The sequence below is a fragment of the Centruroides sculpturatus genome, unplaced genomic scaffold (assembly GCF_000671375.1).
Source record: "Centruroides sculpturatus isolate CEXI.00-Female unplaced genomic scaffold, Cexi_2.0 scaffold1337, whole genome shotgun sequence".
Taxonomy (NCBI): Eukaryota; Metazoa; Arthropoda; class Arachnida; order Scorpiones; family Buthidae; genus Centruroides; species Centruroides sculpturatus.
The window spans coordinates 190,114-214,322 of NW_019385460.1; the positions used below are offsets into that span (position 1 = coordinate 190,114).

The 24,209-nt window shown below is 29.2% G+C and overlaps 2 protein-coding genes across 2 annotated transcripts; one reads left to right on the forward strand and one right to left on the reverse strand.

Moving 5' to 3' along the window:
• The first annotated feature begins 263 nt into the window (after positions 1 to 263).
• On the forward strand, positions 264 to 9,307 carry LOC111639216 (glucose dehydrogenase [FAD, quinone]-like). Its single transcript, XM_023385014.1, has 11 exons — positions 264 to 390; positions 2,396 to 2,598; positions 3,327 to 3,516; positions 4,645 to 4,776; positions 4,842 to 4,963; positions 6,850 to 7,020; positions 7,358 to 7,511; positions 7,948 to 8,111; positions 8,174 to 8,351; positions 8,469 to 8,691; positions 9,163 to 9,307. Exons 1-11 carry the CDS (start codon positions 264 to 266, stop codon positions 9,305 to 9,307), a joined length of 1,809 nt encoding a protein of 602 aa, XP_023240782.1.
• Positions 9,308 to 10,443: 1,136 nt separating this feature from the next.
• On the reverse strand, positions 10,444 to 20,596 carry LOC111639221 (glucose dehydrogenase [FAD, quinone]-like). Its single transcript, XM_023385019.1, has 17 exons — positions 20,461 to 20,596; positions 20,230 to 20,361; positions 19,963 to 20,084; positions 19,729 to 19,896; positions 19,481 to 19,634; positions 19,253 to 19,416; positions 18,999 to 19,176; positions 18,810 to 18,928; positions 12,428 to 12,605; positions 12,185 to 12,328; positions 11,896 to 12,039; positions 11,684 to 11,835; positions 11,428 to 11,589; positions 11,208 to 11,393; positions 10,954 to 11,131; positions 10,648 to 10,870; positions 10,444 to 10,582 (listed from the first exon to the last, which is right to left on the reverse strand). Exons 1-17 carry the CDS (start codon positions 20,594 to 20,596, stop codon positions 10,444 to 10,446), a joined length of 2,679 nt encoding a protein of 892 aa, XP_023240787.1.
• Between the last annotated feature and the right edge of the window lie 3,613 nt (positions 20,597 to 24,209).

Below are 24,209 nucleotides of genomic sequence, written 5' to 3' on the forward strand. Positions count from 1 at the left end.
AGCTAGAAATAAATATTTAAAAGTTTGAAACTGGGATTTTTCAACGTAATTACAATATGTTCGAATTAAATAGTTAAATTCGGTTACATAATAATAATATAGTAAAAAGTAAACCCTGTTTGTGGGATGTTATCAAGAAAATTCCGTCCAAAAGGAACGGTTGGTCAGATTTAGGTGAAGTGCAGGTATTCACGTGTGAGTGTCACGTGACGCTCGTCCCATAAAAGTGGCGACTTTTAAAAGGTTAATACAACTAGACAGAAATGACTGACTTAGTTCCTCTTCTACCGGCTCTTGTGCCCTTTTCTGTTTACGTATACTTTAAACTGACGGATTTCTTAGTTCCTCTCACAACCGATCGCTTTAGTCAAGAATATGATTACATCATCGGTGAGTAAACATTACTTTCATTGCTAAAAATTTTAAAAAAGAGGCGTTTTAATATGAGTAATAATTATCTTTAATGATCTGTAACATTTCATAGAATAAAATGGGTAAATTAATGTAATTACTTTCTTAAACAGACATGTGTACGAAAGGAATTATATTGATTTTGAGAATAAGAAAATAGATTATGAAGTGTATAGGCCTATATGAAACATGTATACATCTTTTAAGATAAAAGATTCTAAAAACTTAAGTTTTAATTGATAAAATTATTATAACACACATAAAAAAACGGAAAAATTCAAGATAAATTCTATTTTAAAGGAAAATATATATATATATATTTTTTTAGGATTAAAAAAACTCTGTTATTGTACTTAAAATTTCATTAATTTTTAATTTGTAAATTGTATTTGGTTTTTAATTGAATTTTTAATTTTTAATTTTTTTTAATTGTAAGAAGTTTTTAGTTAAAAATTTATTTAAAAAAAGTTTGAAATAAATTATTGTAAAAAGCTTTTGCAATAGAATTTACAATTGTATAAATCTATTTAAACCCTTTAAAAGGATTTTTTGTAAGGAATCCCTGTAAAACATTTTATTTTGAAGCATTGTTTATTGAAGTTTAGTTTACTAAATGATATTGCACATTTAAAATTGATTAATAAAAACTGTTTATACTTGTATAGAAACAAACTTAAATTTACTTATTTATACAGAACAAATTCACAAAACAGTTTAAATTTATTTACTTTAACAATTTTTTTTCCATAATTTCACTTCTTTTTTCGAATTTATTGACTCTTAATTGAATTACATCATTTTATAATATACTATCATCAATTAATAATTATAAAAATTGAAGAAAAATATATTAAATTCAATTAAAAGTCAATAAATTATGTTAATTTTGATATTATCATCAATTATTTACATAATTGTTAAATTGATGATAATATACTACAAAGGGATAATGCTCAGTTAATAATAAGATGAGAACTAAAATTTTATATAAATCTCTATAATTATATATAATATATATATTATGTATTGAATAATAATGTTTGTTTATTTAAAGAAAATAAATTAGGCTATAGTTAAAGTAAATAAGAGAATAAATATAAGAGGATATGCTAAATTTAGCTGATAACAAAACACGTGACTAACATTACATAACATTAGTTAGATTTTTTTTATCATATTTATTTTCCTTATCTTTTATTTTAATCCTGTACAATAATGTATATAAGTGTCAAAGTTCAAAATATATAATGAAATATAATGAAAAAAAAAGCAGTTTTAAATACAGTTATTTATTTTATTTTAAAGATATATTGAAAGTATATATAAATATTTGTATACTTAAAATAAAATGTAATAAACTGTATAAAATTTAAGTATTATTAAACATTTATCACGCATATTTACATTTAAATTTAAAATTTCGTATAATTTTCTAAAATTTTAAAGTAATTAGCAGGTTAAAGTAATAGTAATAGTAGTAAGTAGCATCAGTTGTAATAAATAAAGATTTTTTGTAATTTAAACAATTTAGAAAACCGAATTTTAATCCCTTTTTAAATACTTATGATGATTAATTTCGTATTAATTTAGTGTTTAACAAGAAATATTTAATTTGTTTTAGAGAAAAAAGCATTTCATATCTTTTCTAACTTTATTCTGAATGTAATATGAAGGCTTACAGCTGTTTTCCTCAGAGAGCAGGTCATCCGGTTTTCGTGATAACCTTTTAACCCCGACCTTACCTGATTTGCAATACTCTTGCGGCAATGAGACACTATACGTAGTCTAGAATATCATATATTATAATCATAATACGTAAGAATTATTACAAATTCTTCGAAAATTAATTAGTTTATCGAGTTAATTTGTTAAATTTAAGAGTATAAAAACAATATAAACGATATTTTCTGTGTCGCCTTACAAACTGTGAAATTTTCTCACATAAATATTAAACAATTTTCTAATTAATTCTTTAAATTTGTAGTTGGAGGAGGATCAGCTGGTGCTGTTATGGCAAGTAGGTTATCAGAAGATCCGTCAGTAACGGTTTTACTTTTAGAAGCGGGTGGTCTTGAAAACAGTGCTACTGATGTACCTCTATCTGCACCAACGTTACAATTAAGCCCAATTGATTGGGCTTACGAAACTGAACCTCAAGAAGCTTCGTGTTTTGGACTGAAAGGAAGGGTATAAAATATTTTATCGATCTAACAATTCACTTATTAATTCAATTGTTTTTAAGATTTATTGGCAAAAGTTTAAAGATTATTAAACAAAAGATTCAAGAGCAATTTTTATCGAGTATCTATGATATTTGTCATCGATCAAAACAATGATTTTGAGATTTTCTAAAAGATAGTCCGTAACAGAAGGAATAAATGCTTCCACCACAAGACAAAAGACTCTATTTCCAAAAATATATATAGAGTTAAAGCCTTTATGCTTCCACCCCAAGCATAAAGGCCCTATATTATTAATTTATTAATATGAAAAATGTTCTGTAATTAATTACAGAACATTTTTCATACTAATAGTACTAATTAGGTAGCAAGATTTTCAATTTTTGGGGGATAGTCTTCGTCATGGAGCAGTATAATACATCATGATAAGGTTTATCAAAATACATTTATGATATTTCTATAAATGAATCTAAACTGTGAATTTGAAATTCTTAATAAATCTATTTTAAAACATATAATCAAAACAAATAATTATAAATTAATATCGTGTGCTACCAATTTCTTAATCAACAGTTGACATACCCAATTCTTAATTATGCAATAAGTTATTCACGTTCGCATACAAAAGAAATATTATAATAAGAACACTTCTGTAGAATATTAAAACTATTTAAGATTTCATTAATTTACTTTTTTGGTAATTGAATTAACAAAATTTTTGATAAATTTCATCAGCGTTCAAAATGGCCGAGAGGAAAAATTTTAGGTGGTTCCAGCGTATTGAATTACATGTTATATGTCCGAGGGAACAAGAGGGATTACGACAATTGGGCAAGAAAAGGGTGTTACGGTTGGAGTTGGAACGAAGTCTTTCCTTATTTCTTGAAATCCGAAGATAATCGTGATCCCAGCCTGGCTTTTAATGGTGGGTGTTATGCTTGAATAGACAAATATATTTCAATAGCATATCATATCATTAAGTAAAGAAAGAAACATTAAATCACCTTGGACAATAAAATAGTTTGATATCATCATAATAAGTTATAGTATCCGGATAATAAAAAATAAATGATATTGTAAACAGGAGCAAATTCAATGTCTTACTATCATCCTATTAAACTATATAATTTCCTGTTTTTAACATTTTCTAACAGTCGCAATCTTAATTTAAAAAATTCTATGTCATTTACACATTATCATATATTTTTCGTAAGTTAATAATGTATTCTATTTAAATTGGATAACTGTGTCAGTTATCCAATTTAAATGGAATTTGAATAACATAACTACTGTATATTCTACTATAAAATATAATTTAAAAATTAAATTGATACTTTTATCCGTTTAATAATATATATTTTTAACTACATAAACTTAATTATTAAGAAAAATAATTACATAGGATATTGTTTTATCTGTTGTTATAATAGTAATTAGTGATAACATGTCAATGCCAGATATTTCCACATTGTAATCAAGTTAATGCGAATAACTTTCTTTAATAGTTTTTGTATTTATTTTTGTTCCTTATTTATGTATTTGAGATAAAGAAACTGATAATATGATAAATAGTTCATTGCCATTTCAATTATGACACAATATTATATTATTTTTAATATGTATACTAGATTAAATTTGATAAAAATAAACGTATACTGACATTTCACATTATTTTCAGGTTCATTAAGTATTTACTGAATGATGCAAAGTAGGTATACTTGACTAAACAATCGTGTCACTCAGTCAATTGCTGCGCATCAATTTTATTCGGAACAAATTGAATTTTTCTATTAACTTGAAACTATTAAATTTATAAAATTTAAGACATTCTCACGTCTATATTATTATGACCTGAAAAATTTCAAATGATATTCTATTCGATGATAACAGCTTTAAAAGAAAATCCATTGTTTTCTTCGAATGTATATACAGTACTTGTATATTCGGTTCACTTCACTTATTAATACTAAATACACTTAATTTTATATTCTATAATTTAAATATTTTCTTCTGTAATTTATAAATTCATGAATAATTCATTTCGTTCGATCAGGATTTCATAATACTGGAGGATATCTGACAGTATCCTCTCCGAGTTTCGCTACACCTTTAGCACACGCCTTTGTAGCATCTGGTAAATATTTGGGATATCCGAATGTCGATATCAATGGAGCAATTCAAGCCGGTAAGTGCCTATTATATTCGCAAAATAATAAAATTAGGATATTAAAAAGTAATAATTCTTTTTAGGGTTTACAATTCCTCAAGGTACAATACGTAGAGGAGCAAGATGTAGCACTAGTAAAGCATTTCTTCAACCTGCTAAACATAGAAGAAATTTACATATTGTAATATTGGCTTACGTTTTGAAGGTAAAAATTAAGGTTTTTGTAATGTTTATAGTTTTATTCTTTTGTAATAAAATTTTAATGTCGTGCAAAGCATGAATTAATGAAGCATAAATTTGACTTTATTTACTCATATAAATAATATTTCCCTGAAATTCTGTTTTTTTATGATGATAGAGAAGTCTATTGGAAGTCTATTTTCATCATTTATGAAAAAATATTCGTTCAGCTTCATTTATTTTAGATTACTATTTAAAAATTAACTTTTCTATTATCCTGATCCAGATTCAAATATTTGTTATTTTTAGAATAAAATATACACGCAGAAATAATAATAAATTCTATTGTTGTGATGATAACATTCAAAAACTAAACTGAAATTCTAGGGCAAGTAATTCTTCCTCCCATCTGTAAAGGGTGGGAGGAAGTTAATAGAAATAAAGTGATTGTATTCGTTGCTCGATTTTTTTAAGGATTTTAAGAAAACTATCAGAATTAGAACATTAACATTACAAAGCTAGTTTTGCATACATAGAACAATGAACATTGAAATCTATTGTAGTAAGAGGAAGAGAAAAAGGAAGTAGAAAATACTATATAATGCTTTCTGTTATGGAAATTTGCATAAAACAAAATCACGCACAAATTTTTAAGTCGAAATGATTCTATAATTTTAAAGTACTCTAATCGAATGTTTTATTGTTTTTTAAGTTAACATTATTTAACGTACTTTAATTGAATGATTTTTAATGTATTCTACTTGAATACTTTTATGTTTTTTTTTATTGTTTTTTGCCTGTTCGTGCAGGATATGTTTATGTAATTTCTATTCCCTTTTTTTTTGTTTTAGATTTGTTTTAGGGATATTTACTTGTCCTGTTGGACGTTACTAGTTGCAAGTACAATAAATCAATAAATAAATAAAGTTACTTTATATTAAGACAGAAAAATGTAGCATTGTTATTGAGATAATTAAGAAACAAGAAGCTATAATATTATAATTAGAAAAATAGTTTCATTACATCTAGTCAAATTTTTTATCTGTCTATTAACGCGACAATTTATTGCAACAAATTGTTGAGCTTCTCATAATTCTGACGTATAGGAATGTAAACTAATATTAATTGTAAGCTTTTTTTTGAAGTTTATACTTTTAATATATATATATATATATTTAAATTTCTTCGATTTTTTATGAGCCAATATGTATTAAAGTATGGAATTCTGCTTTTTATAAAATCCACTTTAAAAATATACCATCGATGCTTAACAGTTTAGCTGTCAGATTAATTATTATCTTACATTGATACATTTTAAATCAATATAAATATTTTAAAATGCTAAATTACTCATAAATCAAACTGTTTATCAATTTCTATAACTTTTTATTGTATTAAGCTTACAATGTTTATTTTCACTGTAAATTAAAAACTTTTCGTACAGTTCATACAACTTTTTCTAATGAATTTAATTGTTCTTAATGACATAACTAGTGTTGTCCATACTCTCAAAAGTTCGAAATTTTAACAGATGTAATATAATAATATGGCTTAAATTGATAAATACGCTTCACATTTCAGCCAGTGATATATTATACTTATACTTCAATAGAAAATTTTTGTTAGGAGAATTTTAAAACATAAGTATAATTTTATTTAATTTTATTACATAAGCATTCTTTTTGTTTTTAAAAATATAATAATAAAAGAAATGATGCTGAAATCCTTACTATTAAAGTACTGTACAATGTAGTTTAAGAATAAGCAGAGATTTATAATGATTGATAGTTGAGAGGGAATTGAAACTATATATAGGCTATATCAAGCTTAAGTTTGGCAGATAAAAAAAACATTTAACTTATTTATGATATTTTGTATTGTTAATGTAAATGTATATTAATGTTTTTATAGATATTGTTTGATCATACAAAGAGGGCTAGAGCTGTACAATTTGATAGATTGGGATATATCCATACAGTGAAAGCTAGAAAAGAAATTATAGTATCAGCGGGGGCTGTCAATTCTCCTCAATTGTTAATGTTATCAGGCATCGGTCCTAAAGAAGAGTTGCTCAAACACGGGGTAAGATATATATTTTATCAATTAGTAATTTTACTAACTTTGTACTGACCTAAAACAAAATTTATCAGTGTAATTAGAGATACTTGACACGATTCTATTCGACCGTATCAAAAAACTCACGACAACAGTTAAAGAATTACACATTGTGAGTTTAATTACTAATGACCCGAGAGAGTTAAATCAATAATAATAATAATAAAAACCTAAATTCAACTTTGGTTTCCAGGTCATTATCAAACGTGATCTCTAAAAATAGGTGAAAGGATTTCTCAGGAGGAAAATTCCTTCTGAACTTTTATATTTAATAAAAATTTGTTCAAGTGACTTTTTTTTACAGATTCCAGTCATAGCTGACTTGCCTGTAGGATTAAACCTTCAGGACCATATTTATCCACAAGGAATACATTTTCTAGTTGACAAGCCAATAACTTTAACTGGTGATCGATTAAGGACGTTTCGTAATTTTGTGAAATTTAGTATCGCTGGATTAGGTAAGCATTTTTATAACGCTTGTTTTATTTATTTATTTTTTATTTGGTACACGGTACTGCCATAATTAGCAAGAGGTGACCACCCCCATAGGTAATGAAGAGTTATTTTTAATAAACTGCACTTGTGTGAGTTCCAACAATTTAATTCTCTCAATGTGGACGATTTATAGTAAATCGTAATGTACTTATTTTCAGAGTAAATGAATATTAATATTATGAACTATTGAGAAGCTTTGGTTAACTTTATTTTAAATTATATTCATTTAATTTAATTAAAAAGTTTGTATGATGTTCTCTCTCATGTTTTTTTTCTATATTTACGTAGATTTAATTATATATATTATACAGTGTATTGACCATTAACATTAAAATAAAAAATTGCGATCAAAGAAAAATCTATCAAAGCAAAACAATGACTTAAAAGTTATGGTTTCAGGTCCGTGGGCCGTACTGGGTGGAGTAGAAGGTCTGGGATTTATTAAAACAAAGTATGTCAATCAAAGCAATGACGCTCCTGATTTCGAGATACACTTCACTAGTGGTTCCCCATCATCAGATGCGGGACAAGCGTTTCGCCATATTTTGGGACTAAAAGATGAAGTATGTATTTTATAATTTTACGAATCGTTAATTATATTTAGTAATTATTTATCGTATTTCAGGTCTGGAAAAAAATGTATGAACCTTTTTCCTATCGCGATTCATTCTCCTTACTTCCTGTAATGCTTCGCCCTAAAAGTAGAGGATACATTAAGCTTCGATCTGCGAGTCCTTACGTCCCTCCCATTATACAACCGAGATATCTGACTCATCCTTACGACATTGCAACAATGGTTGATGGTAAGAACGAATCCTTTTCACGCCTTTCATTTTGCCATAAAAAAAATTAGAGCTAACTAAAAATAAATTTTTAATTATTACGTGTTTCGCATTGACCTCATTAAAGCATTTTTATAGCTTTGAAAATTTGCATTGCCCTTTCTCTATCGCCTCCTTTCAAGAAATACGGAGCACGCCCATTTCCCGTACCTTTTCCAGGATGCGAACATTATGAGATGTGGTCAGATCCCTATTTGGCATGTGTGTCACGTTCCTTCACGTGTACACTGTATCATCCTGTAGGAACGTGTAAGATGGGAGCACCCGATGATCCCACAGCTGTTGTAGACCCTTTTCTCAGGTAAATATTAGGTCATGCATTGTTTTAAATTTCATTATTACTCTTTTACTTTCGTCTTATAATATTTATTGATTAATTTCTGCTTTTTTTTTAATCGTTGTTATAAATTATTTTACTGTTTAAAAATTTTACTTTAAGACATTCAAAAATTATAAATTTTATATAAAATTATTTAAGCATATGTTCTTATTTTTAGATTAAAAATAATTATTATAAATCCTACTTTATTTAATTCGCTTAAATTCCTTGTCTAAATGGTCTCTATACCTCTGTGCATGATATTAAACATCAGGCCTACTTACGTAAATTTCAAGTTTTACTTTGTTTGTTCTTTCAAATATTGCTCATCATTCAGTCTGACCTTAATTTTAAACCTTAACCCGTCTTACCTTTGGCATTGTTTGTTATATCCTCTGTTTTGTCCCATAAGAGGTCATTAACAGTTTAATGATCTTTAACGTCTGATTGCAGAGTGAAAGGTGTGCAAGGTCTAAGAGTGATTGATGCGTCTATAATGCCCGAAATCGTTTCCGGAAATACTAACGCTCCTGTCATCATGATAGCAGAGAAGGCTTCAGATATGATTCGGAGTATGAATTCCCTGTATGGAAAGTGAAATAATAATGGAAGATGTTTTAAAAAATTGTGTGAAACAGTAACCTTGTTTGGAATCCGGAGACTTGTTCTAGTGAACATGCAGCAAGAGGAAAGTCGAAAAAATAATGTCTTCCTGTTAAACTTCTTTACTTATACGGGTCAACATAAGTCAGTTTTATGTACTTGTCATTTTTTCATATTCTTATGATATTGTTTTAACTTATTGTAAATAAATTGTTGTGCCAATAATATTTTAGAGATTAGTTTTTCTTTCATATTTAAATTTAAAAAAAAAGTAAAGTCGTAAACATATAAAATATCTTGAATTTATTTTTTAAAATAAATTAATAAGAGTACAGTTTCATTCTCTAATGGAATCCCTTACAAAAACTATTGTAATCAATGCGGTGCAACGAAACATGGATCCTTTGACCTGATTGATGAGACTCGTGTGTACGTAGCATGAAGATGGCGGAACTAAAAAGAATGACGGATCGTTAGTGATGATTTTATTGTTGATGTCTTCAACAAAAGAGTTATGATTGATTTTTATAAATATACATCAGTATGGAAATTTGATTTTTATTTAAACTAGAATTATTATTCTTCGCATTTTACTTAAAACTGAATATTCATAATTATATTCACAAATTATTGCTGTAGTTACAAGCCTTGATCATTAAAAGTAGCTTTTTTCTATCAGTAGTTGTTTTAGATGCTCATAAATATGTCTAGGTTAGAAATAAAAACATGGTTTACAAACTCTTCTCTTGTTTCATTTCATATTTGATTATTAATTAATATATAATGCTAAATGAATAACTCAATAATACATTATTTGAAAAATATTGAACTGGAACAATCACAATACATACTAATTCATTCAGATACAGAAAATGTTTAATACTAAAAATTTTTCCATAAAACATTACTTTTATCATTTTAATTTTTGTATTCGTTCTTGTTAGAATTATTCATGAAGCATAAATCATAATGCTCTAACCTATATCCATTTAAAGAGAACACCCGTTACTATCTTACAAAAAGAAATACCATAAACATATCGTGACAGAATTATAATTTGAATATTTAAACTATCAATACATTTTTAAGGTTTCTTACAATTCTTTATGGCACGTAGCAAAATTTTTGGCATCAGTGATACGTAATACTTCTTCGGATCAAGTCAGCAGCTTTTTCTGCAATCATAATGGTAGGAGCATTGGTGTTTCCAGAAACAATAGTTGGCATAACAGAAGCGTCAACAACACGTAAACTACGAACGTGACGTACCCTAAAAATTATATATTTTAGCTAAATTGAATAAAATGAATAAACGAAACATTTAAGTATTCTCACCTGAGTTTTGGATCGACTACTGCACTTGTATCCCAAGAAGGACCCATTTTGCACGTTCCAACTGGATGATATATAGTTATAGTGAAAGTTCTAGCTACACATTCGAAGTATTTATCTGTCCACTGATCATATTTTTCACATCCTGGAAAAATGGTCTTAAAAGGTTTAACGCCAAACTTTCTAAATGGAGCAGATATAGCTAATGAAAAACATATCTTCATAGCTAAAGCAGAAGGATTAATAAAATTATATATATATATATTTTTTAATGACAAAATATATATATCAAAATAACTAACTCTATACCTTCTACTAAAGTATGAACATCATCTATATCAGTTAAATATCTTGGATCGATCAATGGACGATCGTAGGGATTTGAAGATTTTAATTTTACTCTCCCTCTACTCTTGGGTCTCAGTAAAAGAGGGTATAGAGTAAACGTATCGTCATAAATATATGGGTAATAAACTTGCCACCACATCTGAAAACATTTGCATTTTTTAAAAAATTTCACACAAAAGTTATGAAAAATTTATTTTAATTTAAAATGGAGTTACTCTATTGCTTATCCCCATAATTTTCCGAACTGTTTCGCCTCCGTCTGCAACTGGACTGCTAGAGACAAAAAGGACTTGTACATCAGGCCAATCGTCAGTAACGTTACCATAACGTGTATTGATAAATCCCAAACCATCAACTCCTCCCAAATTTGTTAACGGTCCTATAATATTAAGTCTATAAATCTTACTATATATTATTAATATAGGTCTATGATACAAACTTACCAGAACCAAAAAGAAAATATTTAACAATATTTTTAATAGACATAAGTCGTGGTTCCAAAAGAGAAATTGGTGCATTTATTTTAAAGTGAAGACCCGCAGCACCGACATGATCTTGTAAATTATAGCCAACTGGTAAATTCGCTATTACTGGAATCTGAAATAGGTTCATTATATAAATTAAAATTATTACAGAGACACAGAAAACTTATATGACTTAATTGTATTTAAAACGATTTTTTTAAACTCACTTTCAATGCTTCCAATTCGTCTTTAGGCCCTATACCAGATAGCATGAGCAATTGCGGAGTATTAACGGCACCTGCTGAAACAATTATCTCCTTTTTGGCATATACTATGTTATGTTTACGATTCCAATCAAAGTGTACACTGTGTGCTCTTCCTCTATGAAATCCTATCTGTAACATTAACACGAATGTTAACACTAAACAATTCATTCTGCTTAACATTATAATAAAACGTACTTTAGTAACGTATGCATGTATTAAAATATGTAAATTATTTCTTCCTCTAGTTAATTCGAGAAATGCTTTGGCAGTGCTACATCGCGCTCCTCTACGTATTGTCCCTTGAGGAATGGCAAAACCTAAACATAGCAATAATATAAATTATCCTAAAAATATGGCAAATATAATCATAAAATTTCTCTATAAAATTATTTTTAAGATAATTATACTCAAAAGTAAATTAATTAATTATTATGAAAAAGTTGAGTAGCCTGAAAGTATTACCTGTTTGTATAGGACCATTAAGATCTATATTACGATAACCAAAACGATTTCCAGCTTCAAGAAATGCAAAAGTTAAATCTGTAACGAACGGTGGAGTAGAAACTGTAAGTGGACCATCTCGTCCATGATAACCTAATGATATATAAACTAAAGTAAGTATTTCTGTTTACTTCGAATATTTTAAAAGTATTCATTCAGATTTTCTTCCATAAATTTTCAATATCACCTTACCATTATAAGCAATTTCTGGATCGCGATTATCTTCGGATCGTATAAAGTATGGAAGTACTTCCTTCCAACTCCAACCATAAATACCCTGTTGAGCCCAATTATCGTAGTCTCTTCTATTCCCTCTAATGTATAGCATATAATTAAGCACACTCGAACCACCCAACACTTTTCCACGAGGCCAAGGGCAACGCTATTTTTTTTTGTAATAAATTAAAAATGACATTATTTTCCAAGCTACAAATTTCTAGGATTATAAGTTATTAGAAAATTAAATTCTAAATACTATCTAAAGCATCAAACATCAATAGAAGTGAACTGAAACACAAAAAAATTAACACTCATAAAACCAGTGAGGCGTCTGAGCTAAACAAACATTTAATTAATTTTATTACCATAAAATTAGGTAATTTTAAACAAGTTTTATAACGGAGTTCAAGCTTTATATTTAATAGCATTACTATTTTATTAAACAAGTTCAATTCAAAACAGAAACTAGTAAACACCATTTTCGTGTTTACTTAGTTTTCTACAGCAACTTTCAAGCAGAGAATCAGTAAAAGGGAAACAATTCACAATCTATAAACTAACCATAAGCTAAATAATAACCTAAGAGACTAATTTCTGTAGGAAATTAGTCTCTTAGGTTATTATGTAAAAATATACATTAGTGTTCTAAAGTATTGCACCCCTTCTGAGTTTATATGAATCAGCAGAATGTTAATAATGCATAATGCTGTGTAACCTATGATGGGGATAATGTATTAGTGATAAGAAGTGATAAATTTAGAAAAAAAATAAAAACTGCAATGTATTTTATATGACAGACATATATAATACGATGTTTAAAATTCCGAAACTTGTTTTGATATACTGAAGAACAGTAAATAAAAAAATTAGACAAAATTCTCATGAATACATTGTATATACTAATGTTTTTAGTTGGGCTGAGATTCCCATCATAATTTAGCATTTTTATTCCCAGTTCTGAAAACTGTTTTTGCATCTGGAAGAACGAAATATCGATAATCGTTTAATATTTTAAAGATATTAAAAATCATTAAAATCAGAAATGTACAATTCGCTGTGTACATATCTGGCAGGATGTAAAATCTTGTTGGAAAATGTATGGCTCCAATCCAATTGTATCTCTGGCTATGGTGACGATATAAAGTGTAACAACAGTTTCATACTGATTTGCATTCAGTGTGTCATCCACGAAATAAAACGTTCCAACGCTATTGATTTCACTTAAAATCATCACTGAAGGAATTCCTTTATATTAACAGTGGAACGAGAACAGCTCAGTCATATTCAGACCATCGTTGTGTAAAACGTCAATGAATTTCTTCTTTCTAGCGTAAATTCAAATACTGAGACATCCGTATATTGGGGCACTTGTGGCACATGTCCCATTTCGTCTCAGGTTTTTTTTCTAATTCCAAGGAGTCCCAAACAATAGAAAATTCGTGACTTCTAGCCTATTCTGCAAATATAAAAGAAACTAATGAAAGATATTGTCCATTGACTCATTCAACTTCGTCGAATGTTGATCAAAACCCCATTTCTTATTTTCGAGGCCAAGTTAGTCCAGAGTGCAACCGGTACCACCTTGTGAGAGCGCTGATCTGACGTTGAATAATAGAGTTCGAAGCTTCTTGCGTAATGTACAGTACGATGTTCTTTTTATAGTTTCTGCCCCCTTTTCCATAGTCTACGGGCTCCGCTGGTTGTGTTTACTGTAAAGTTAATTGTCGACACAAACTCAAATAGCACAGCAATAGCCGATATCAAATTGAGCAGTTAACTACTCCTTTTTCATTTATATCAGCGGATGATGTAATACTATACAATATGGCTGATGCCTTGGTAAACTAATAGGGCAAAAGAACTGAAGTTAAGTTTCAAAACATCGACTAAACCGTCAAAAATTGGAAATTTTATTTAGGCTACAATTTAAAAAATTGTAGACCTATAAATTCGCACTGTTGTTCGTTTTCTGTCTGTCCTTCCTTTATCTCGAGAACAGAGTTAGATAAATGAAGGAGGAGACCATATATGGAAACCTTGGGGGTAAGCGACCCTGATTAACTATATAAGAACATCTTATCCAAAATTAAAGTTACGTTATTTCAATTTAAAAATTTCCCCTTGAAAAGTGTTAGATAGATGACCGGCACGAAAAGTATGATATACAGGGGCAAGCCACTACTAATTTGAGGTGGAGAGCATATATCTTAAATTAAATAAATTTAAAAATACGATTAAAAATTGCAGCCCGGCATTGTGACGATGTCACAATAAAAAATTGCTCGTTAATCCTTTACAAATATACTTGCCGATCGTCTTCAGTGACGTTTATACAGAATAAAAGTACAATCTAACGAAGATCAACTTGTCATAAAGGATTCGTAGAGGATTAAATAAAATTTTCCAAATTTGAAGATAACTTGTGTGTAAGCTGGTTTTAAAAAATTATCGCCAATTGTTCTATTATACAGTATTATTGACTAAGTTTTTCTGTCGAAGAATCAAATAATATCTTATAAAGGTATATGTAATGGTATATTAAATTGAATTGATCTTTCAATGTTAAATTATATTGAAAGGATACGCTTTTAACTCAAAATATTCATTCTTCAATTAAATATTAATTTAACAGCTATAAGTTGAAGCGGGCCCACCAGTGGTCAAGCGGTTCTGTTCCCTAAACACTGGGTGTTCGGTCGCGGGTTCACGCCTCGCCAGAACGGACTGGTCACGTGGAATTTTCCAGGTTTTCTCTACGTCTGTAACGCCTGAATAGAGGCGAGTTACCCTTAGAAAGATCTTCCGGAAGGCATTCCCCTAGGCAGATCGCCCAAGTGTTGCGTTGCCGTAACTTAATAAAACAAACAAGAAAAAGAGATATGTAACGCTTAATTTTTCGACTAAATTATTGTAAATCTATCAAATGATAGAGTGTTACTAATAATTTATTATTAAAATTCAGGAAATGCACATTAATTCATTCTAAAACGAAAATTACCGAAAAATACTTTATTCGAAATAATATCTACATGCTTACAATAAAGTACTGAAAAAAATAATAATACTAGAAGAACAAAACGTTTAAAACAATGCTAACTTTCAAAAATTATCATAAAATGTGTCATCAATGTTACTAGTGGATCATAAACTAATAAACCTGCTAAGGTATATTAATGAAAATGCAGAAACAGCTGTGAAATTGCTTGGGGAGCTAGGAAACTGGTTCAAACCAAAAAGAAGCACTAGACAAGGAAATCCTACATCCCCAATTATCTTCATAAGCCTCTTAGAAAGAGTCATGGATAAGATGACCAAGAGATTCGGGGAACATCAGTTCACGGTGTAAAATTCAATAATGTGAGATTTGCAGATGACATAGTTATCATTGAAAAAAGTGAAGAACAACTAGAGAAAACATTACATTTGCTTAATTAATGAAGAAGGAAAAAGATATATGTAGACTGACTATCAATAGCGAAAAAAACTAAGACAATGATACTTGATGATAACAACATGACAAGAAACATCCTAGTAGATGGGAAAGAAATTGAAAATGTGGATAGCTTTACATATTTAGGAAGAAAACTAACCTATAATCTGGATTGCAAAAAAGAAATAGAGATTAGAAAATAGAGAGAAAGGCAAAAACAAATTTGAAAGCAATGGACAAAATCTAGAAAAGTAAAGCAATTAGTTTGCAGACAAAATTAAAAGTATTGAACACCTGCATCTTCTCCTGCGTGCTGTATGCCTGTGAGACATGGGTAATAACAAAAGATATGGATAAGACAAATATTAGCATTTGAAAGACACTGTTACAGAAAGATCTTACAAATAGGATGGATGCAGAAAGTCACAAACGAAGAATTTTATAATAGGATATATATGAAAGAGAATCTCTTATAAAAAATTATACAACGAAAACTTCAACTGTTTGGACACATCACAAGAATGAATGAAAATAGAAAAATTAAGACTTTATGATATTATGGATGGATCGAACAAAAAAGGCAAACCATATAGAGAATGGATTGATGACGTGAAGAAGTGGTGTGGAGCGAATGTACAGGAATTGAGAAAATCGGCAATGGATAGAGAGAAATGGAAGAAATTAGTGGAAAAGGCATCAGACACTAACGGGCAATGAGCCCAGGTTTAATGATGATGATAATGAATGTTACTAGACAAATGAAATTAAAATATTCTGTCGACTGATGAAAATTCTTTTCAATATTGTATATTTTAAATTAAGTCTATCGCATTTATGCATATAAAATGCTAAATATATAATGGTTTAAATTAAAAATGAAAATTCCTAATCGTTAAAATATTATATTTTGTTGGAATATCATAAACATTATATACTGCCGCGTCAAAAGAAGGAGTAAAATTGATAAATAAAAATTCATAGTTTCCGAAAATTAATAGCAATACAAAGAAGCTTAAATAGAATAAAATTAAAATATAGTTTAAAACGTAAAGGTTTTGTTTGATGGAATACGGCAACGCAAAACGTGGACAATCTGCCAAGGAGGTGCCCTACAGAAGGACTTTCTATAAAACACTGGCTCCTATTTAGCTGCTAAATGTGAAGAAAATCCAAAAACTCCATGTGGCCAGCCCATACATTAGTGGTTTTATCCACCGACCATTGATGGGCTTAAAACTATCGAAATTCAGATTATTTTCCTTTTTTACTTTTACACAGAGAATTGTTAAAGTTTTGTCCGAATGTAAATAAATTATAATATAAAATTGTTTATTAGTTGATTAAAATATAATTTATAGTTGTTAAATGAATCTTAAACACNTTTATTTATTTATTTCATATTTGCAGACTAAAAATTTACAGGTCACAAGGTGTCAATTAACTACTATGGCCCGCGGAAAAAACGTAAAATTGATTCTGGCCCATGTTATAAAAAAGGTTGCCCACCCTTGGCCTAGCTAATAGTAAAAGCCATAAAGATAATATATGTATATATGAATATAATAAATTTACCCCACTTATCAAAATAAATTTTTAAAATATTAATTTGGAGGCCTATTTATTTAAATCGTGCTGGGTCTTTTAATGATTACAAATTTCTGTTCTGTTTTCGTAAGGTGATAATAAAATTTGTTAAAAATCTTTGTTGCGTACTCAATATTTAAACTATAACGTATTACCTAGTGACATTAAAACTGAGAAAATAATAAATAAATACAACTTACTTATTATGTAATCATAGGCAGGTAAATAATAATCCTTAATTGGCAAACTTCCTTTGTATATGTTCCATACGTACAAAGAGGCGAAAAATGGTAATAAACTTGATAAAATGTGTAATAGATTTTGCATTATCCTTTATAAGATTCTAGGTTCATGTTAAGTGATGAAACAGTTGGGGAAAAATCTGCGTGAAGAGCATTTTGTTTCGTAAACTATATCAATTTTCACGCTATTTAATTCAAACTCCACCTTGATGAACCGACTGACCCATATGTTAAAGAAATGGTAGAAAAATTTACAATATTTTGAAAAGAAAACTTCAAAATTCTTTATCGAATTAAAGGATTTTTGTATATAAAATTCAGTTATAAGTCAACTTATAATCAATGTTACATTATGACTTTCTAACAATTCAAAAAGTGAGATTTTTTTACAAATAAATAAAATTTTATAAACTTAATTTTGTACGTATTAACGTGCAATTTATATTAATTTCTATGTTTAAAATCGATGTTAGTATAAGCTAAATTAACAAAAAAAAAGAGCGTGTATATTTTTTATATATTTTAATTAGTCTTTTTTATAATTCATTGTACCACGTGGAACATTTTTAATGAACTTTGTTAGCTTAAAAAATCGCATTTTAAAAATGCATGACTACCGATGCAAGCAGCCATTAGCCTTTGATGCTTTATTAACTCTCTCTCTGTTGTTCGAGTTGCCCTTATCCAGTTTACTGGCATAACATCAAAATAATAATACTATAACAAGATAGTATTGTAATTTAACAAAACAAAATTCTAAAATTTTTAAATAAATATTTTAAGTGTTTTGTTCGGCTTAGCAGTGTAGGCCTACTTCCTTTTGTATTGGGAGAATATAATAACCATTAGTTATGTTTATGATATTGAATCGAACTTCCAATAACGGTTACTTCTCAACAATGGACACCTCTAAACGGTCGTCATTTTTCGGGAACTTTTTTAAATGCATACGAAATAACCTTCAGACAATGGCCATTTCTTGTTTCCGTCAGTAGTCGTTGTTTTACTACGAAAGAAAATAAATTTATCATCGAACTCCGAAGATAACGGTGTTAACTTAATAATCTTTTTTTTTTTTTAACAAGAAATCTTTTTTACCTTTAAATTTTACTACTGACTTTATAGTATTTTCCATACGTCTTGATGATGAATAACTTATACAAATGATGTAGGCAACCGCAGTGTTATTGTAAGAAAAAAAACAAGTTAAATGACTATTATGTTGGAAGCCTGAAGAGGGATTGAGAAATTTCAATNTTTTAATGACAAAATATATATATCAAAATAACTAACTCTATACCTTCTACTAAAGTATGAACATCATCTATATCAGTTAAATATCTTGGATCGATCAATGGACGATCGTAGGGATTTGAAGATTTTAATTTTACTCTCCCTCTGCTCTTGGGTCTCAGTAAAAGAGGGTATAGAGTAAACGTATCGTCATAAATATATGGGTAATAAACTTGCCACCACATCTGAAAACATTTGCATTTTTTAAAAAATTTCACACAAAAGTTATGAAAAATTTATTTTAATTTAAAATGGAGTTACTCTATTGCTTATCCCCATAATTTTCCGAACTGTTTCGCCTCCGTCTGCAACTGGACTGCTAGAGACAAAAAGGACTTGTACATCAGGCCAATCGTCAGTAACGTTACCATAACGTGTATTGATAAATCCCAAACCATCAACTCCTCCCAAATTTGTTAACGGTCCTATAATATTAAGTCTATAAATCTTACTATATATTATTAATATAGGTCTATGATACAAACTTACCAGAACCAAAAAGAAAATATTTAACAATATTTTTAATAGACATAAGTCGTGGTTCCAAAAGAGAAATTGGTGCATTTATTTTAAAGTGAAGACCCGCAGCACCGACATGATCTTGTAAATTATAGCCAACTGGTAAATTCGCTATTACTGGAATCTGAAATAGGTTCATTATATAAATTAAAATTATTACAGAGACACAGAAAACTTATATGACTTAATTGTATTTAAAACGATTTTTTTAAACTCACTTTCAATGCTTCCAATTCGTCTTTAGGCCCTATACCAGATAGCATGAGCAATTGCGGAGTATTAACGGCACCTGCTGAAACAATTATCTCCTTTTTGGCATATACTATGTTATGTTTACGATTCCAATCAAAGTGTACACTGTGTGCTCTTCCTCTATGAAATCCTATCTGTAACATTAACACGAATGTTAACACTAAACAATTCATTCTGCTTAACATTATAATAAAACGTACTTTAGTAACGTATGCATGTATTAAAATATGTAAATTATTTCTTCCTCTAGTTAATTCGAGAAATGCTTTGGCAGTGCTACATCGCGCTCCTCTACGTATTGTCCCTTGAGGAATGGCAAAACCTAAACATAGCAATAATATAAATTATCCTAAAAATATGGCAAATATAATCATAAAATTTCTCTATAAAATTATTTTTAAGATAATTATACTCAAAAGTAAATTAATTAATTATTATGAAAAAGTTGAGTAGCCTGAAAGTATTACCTGTTTGTATAGGACCATTAAGATCTATATTACGATAACCAAAACGATTTCCAGCTTCAAGAAATGCAAAAGTTAAATCTGTAACGAACGGTGGAGTAGAAACTGTAAGTGGACCATCTCGTCCATGATAACCTAATGATATATAAACTAAAGTAAGTATTTCTGTTTACTTCGAATATTTTAAAAGTATTCATTCAGATTTTCTTCCATAAATTTTCAATATCACCTTACCATTATAAGCAATTTCTGGATCGCGATTATCTTCGGATCGTATAAAGTATGGAAGTACTTCCTTCCAACTCCAACCATAAATACCCTGTTGAGCCCAATTATCGTAGTCTCTTCTATTCCCTCTAATGTATAGCATATAATTAAGCACACTCGAACCACCCAACACTTTTCCACGAGGCCAAGGGCAACGCTATTTTTTTTTGTAATAAATTAAAAATGACATTATTTTCCAAGCTACAAATTTCTAGGATTATAAGTTATTAGAAAATTAAATTCTAAATACTATCTAAAGCATCAAACATCAATAGAAGTGAACTGAAACACAAAAAAATTAACACTCATAAAACCAGTGAGGCGTCTGAGCTAAACAAACATTTAATTAATTTTATTACCATAAAATTAGGTAATTTTAAACAAGTTTTATAACGGAGTTCAAGCTTTATATTTAATAGCATTACTATTTTATTAAACAAGTTCAATTCAAAACAGAAACTAGTAAACACCATTTTCGTGTTTACTTAGTTTTCTACAGCAACTTTCAAGCAGAGAATCAGTAAAAGGGAAACAATTCACAATCTATAAACTAACCATAAGCTAAATAATAACCTAAGAGACTAATTTCTGTAGGAAATTAGTCTCTTAGGTTATTATGTAAAAATATACATTAGTGTTCTAAAGTATTGCACCCCTTCTGAGTTTATATGAATCAGCAGAATGTTAATAATGCATAATGCTGTGTAACCTATGATGGGGATAATGTATTAGTGATAAGAAGTGATAAATTTAGAAAAAAAATAAAAACTGCAATGTATTTTATATGACAGACATATATAATACGATGTTTAAAATTCCGAAACTTGTTTTGATATACTGAAGAACAGTAAATAAAAAAATTAGACAAAATTCTCATGAATACATTGTATATACTAATGTTTTTAGTTGGGCTGAGATTCCCATCATAATTTAGCATTTTTATTCCCAGTTCTGAAAACTGTTTTTGCATCTGGAAGAACGAAATATCGATAATCGTTTAATATTTTAAAGATATTAAAAATCATTAAAATCAGAAATGTACAATTCGCTGTGTACATATCTGGCAGGATGTAAAATCTTGTTGGAAAATGTATGGCTCCAATCCAATTGTATCTCTGGCTATGGTGACGATATAAAGTGTAACAACAGTTTCATACTGATTTGCATTCAGTGTGTCATCCACGAAATAAAACGTTCCAACGCTATTGATTTCACTTAAAATCATCACTGAAGGAATTCCTTTATATTAACAGTGGAACGAGAACAGCTCAGTCATATTCAGACCATCGTTGTGTAAAACGTCAATGAATTTCTTCTTTCTAGCGTAAATTCAAATACTGAGACATCCGTATATTGGGGCACTTGTGGCACATGTCCCATTTCGTCTCAGGTTTTTTTTCTAATTCCAAGGAGTCCCAAACAATAGAAAATTCGTGACTTCTAGCCTATTCTGCAAATATAAAAGAAACTAATGAAAGATATTGTCCATTGACTAATTCAACTTCGTCGAATGTTGATCAAAACCCCATTTCTTATTTTCGAGGCCAAGTTAGTCCAGAGTGCAACCGGTACCACCTTGTGAGAGCGCTGATCTGACGTTGAATAATAGAGTTCGAAGCTTCTTGCGTAATGTACAGTACGATGTTCTTTTTATAGTTTCTGCCCCCTTTTCCATAGTCTACGGGCTCCGCTGGTTGTGTTTACTGTAAAGTTAATTGTCGACACAAACTCAAATAGCACAGCAATAGCCGATATCAAATTGAGCAGTTAACTACTCCTTTTTCATTTATATCAGCGGATGATGTAATACTATACAATATGGCTGATGCCTTGGTAAACTAATAGGGCAAAAGAACTGAAGTTAAGTTTCAAAACATCGACTAAACCGTCAAAAATTGGAAATTTTATTTAGGCTACAATTTAAAAAATTGTAGACCTATAAATTCGCACTGTTGTTCGTTTTCTGTCTGTCCTTCCTTTATCTCGAGAACAGAGTTAGATAAATGAAGGAGGAGACCATATATGGAAACCTTGGGGGTAAGCGACCCTGATTAACTATATAAGAACATCTTATCCAAAATTAAAGTTACGTTATTTCAATTTAAAAATTTCCCCTTGAAAAGTGTTAGATAGATGACCGGCACGAAAAGTATGATATACAGGGGCAAGCCACTACTAATTTGAGGTGGAGAGCATATATCTTAAATTAAATAAATTTAAAAATACGATTAAAAATTGCAGCCCGGCATTGTGACGATGTCACAATAAAAAATTGCTCGTTAATCCTTTACAAATATACTTGCCGATCGTCTTCAGTGACGTTTATACAGAATAAAAGTACAATCTAACGAAGATCAACTTGTCATAAAGGATTCGTAGAGGATTAAATAAAATTTTCCAAATTTGAAGATAACTTGTGTGTAAGCTGGTTTTAAAAAATTATCGCCAATTGTTCTATTATACAGTATTATTGACTAAGTTTTTCTGTCGAAGAATCAAATAATATCTTATAAAGGTATATGTAATGGTATATTAAATTGAATTGATCTTTCAATGTTAAATTATATTGAAAGGATACGCTTTTAACTCAAAATATTCATTCTTCAATTAAATATTAATTTAACAGCTATAAGTTGAAGCGGGCCCACCAGTGGTCAAGCGGTTCTGTTCCCTAAACACTGGGTGTTCGGTCGCGGGTTCACGCCTCGCCAGAACGGACTGGTCACGTGGAATTTTCCAGGTTTTCTCTACGTCTGTAACGCCTGAATAGAGGCGAGTTACCCTTAGAAAGATCTTCCGGAAGGCATTCCCCTAGGCAGATCGCCCAAGTGTTGCGTTGCCGTAACTTAATAAAACAAACAAGAAAAAGAGATATGTAACGCTTAATTTTTCGACTAAATTATTGTAAATCTATCAAATGATAGAGTGTTACTAATAATTTATTATTAAAATTCAGGAAATGCACATTAATTCATTCTAAAACGAAAATTACCGAAAAATACTTTATTCGAAATAATATCTACATGCTTACAATAAAGTACTGAAAAAAATAATAATACTAGAAGAACAAAACGTTTAAAACAATGCTAACTTTCAAAAATTATCATAAAATGTGTCATCAATGTTACTAGTGGATCATAAACTAATAAACCTGCTAAGGTATATTAATGAAAATGCAGAAACAGCTGTGAAATTGCTTGGGGAGCTAGGAAACTGGTTCAAACCAAAAAGAAGCACTAGACAAGGAAATCCTACATCCCCAATTATCTTCATAAGCCTCTTAGAAAGAGTCATGGATAAGATGACCAAGAGATTCGGGGAACATCAGTTCACGGTGTAAAATTCAATAATGTGAGATTTGCAGATGACATAGTTATCATTGAAAAAAGTGAAGAACAACTAGAGAAAACATTACATTTGCTTAATTAATGAAGAAGGAAAAAGATATATGTAGACTGACTATCAATAGCGAAAAAAACTAAGACAATGATACTTGATGATAACAACATGACAAGAAACATCCTAGTAGATGGGAAAGAAATTGAAAATGTGGATAGCTTTACATATTTAGGAAGAAAACTAACCTATAATCTGGATTGCAAAAAAAGAAATAGAGATTAGAAAATAGAGAGAAAGACAAAAACAAATTTGAAAGCAATGGACAAAATCTAGAAAAGTAAAGCAATTAGTTTGCAGACAAAATTAAAAGTATTGAA

Excerpts from the sequence above, each read along its gene's own strand:
- LOC111639216 (XM_023385014.1), top strand. The coding sequence starts at position 264 with ATGACTGACTTAGTTCCTCTTCTACCGGCTCTTGTGCCCTTTTCTGTT. Across the intron at positions 2,599-3,326 it reads GTTTTGGACTGAAAGGAAGG|CGTTCAAAATGGCCGAGAGG; the intron begins GTATAAAATATT and ends AAATTTCATCAG. Across the intron at positions 7,512-7,947 it reads ATTTAGTATCGCTGGATTAG|GTCCGTGGGCCGTACTGGGT; the intron begins GTAAGCATTTTT and ends TTATGGTTTCAG.
- LOC111639221 (XM_023385019.1), bottom strand. The coding sequence starts at position 20,596 with ATGCTATACATTAGAGGGAATAGAAGAGACTACGATAATTGGGCTCAA. Across the intron at positions 19,417-19,480 it reads ATATTTTCTTTTTGGTTCTG|GACCGTTAACAAATTTGGGA; the intron begins GTAAGTTTGTAT and ends TTAATATTATAG. Across the intron at positions 12,040-12,184 it reads TAATGGTCCTATACAAACAG|GTTTTGCCATTCCTCAAGGG; the intron begins GTAATACTTTCA and ends TGCTATGTTTAG.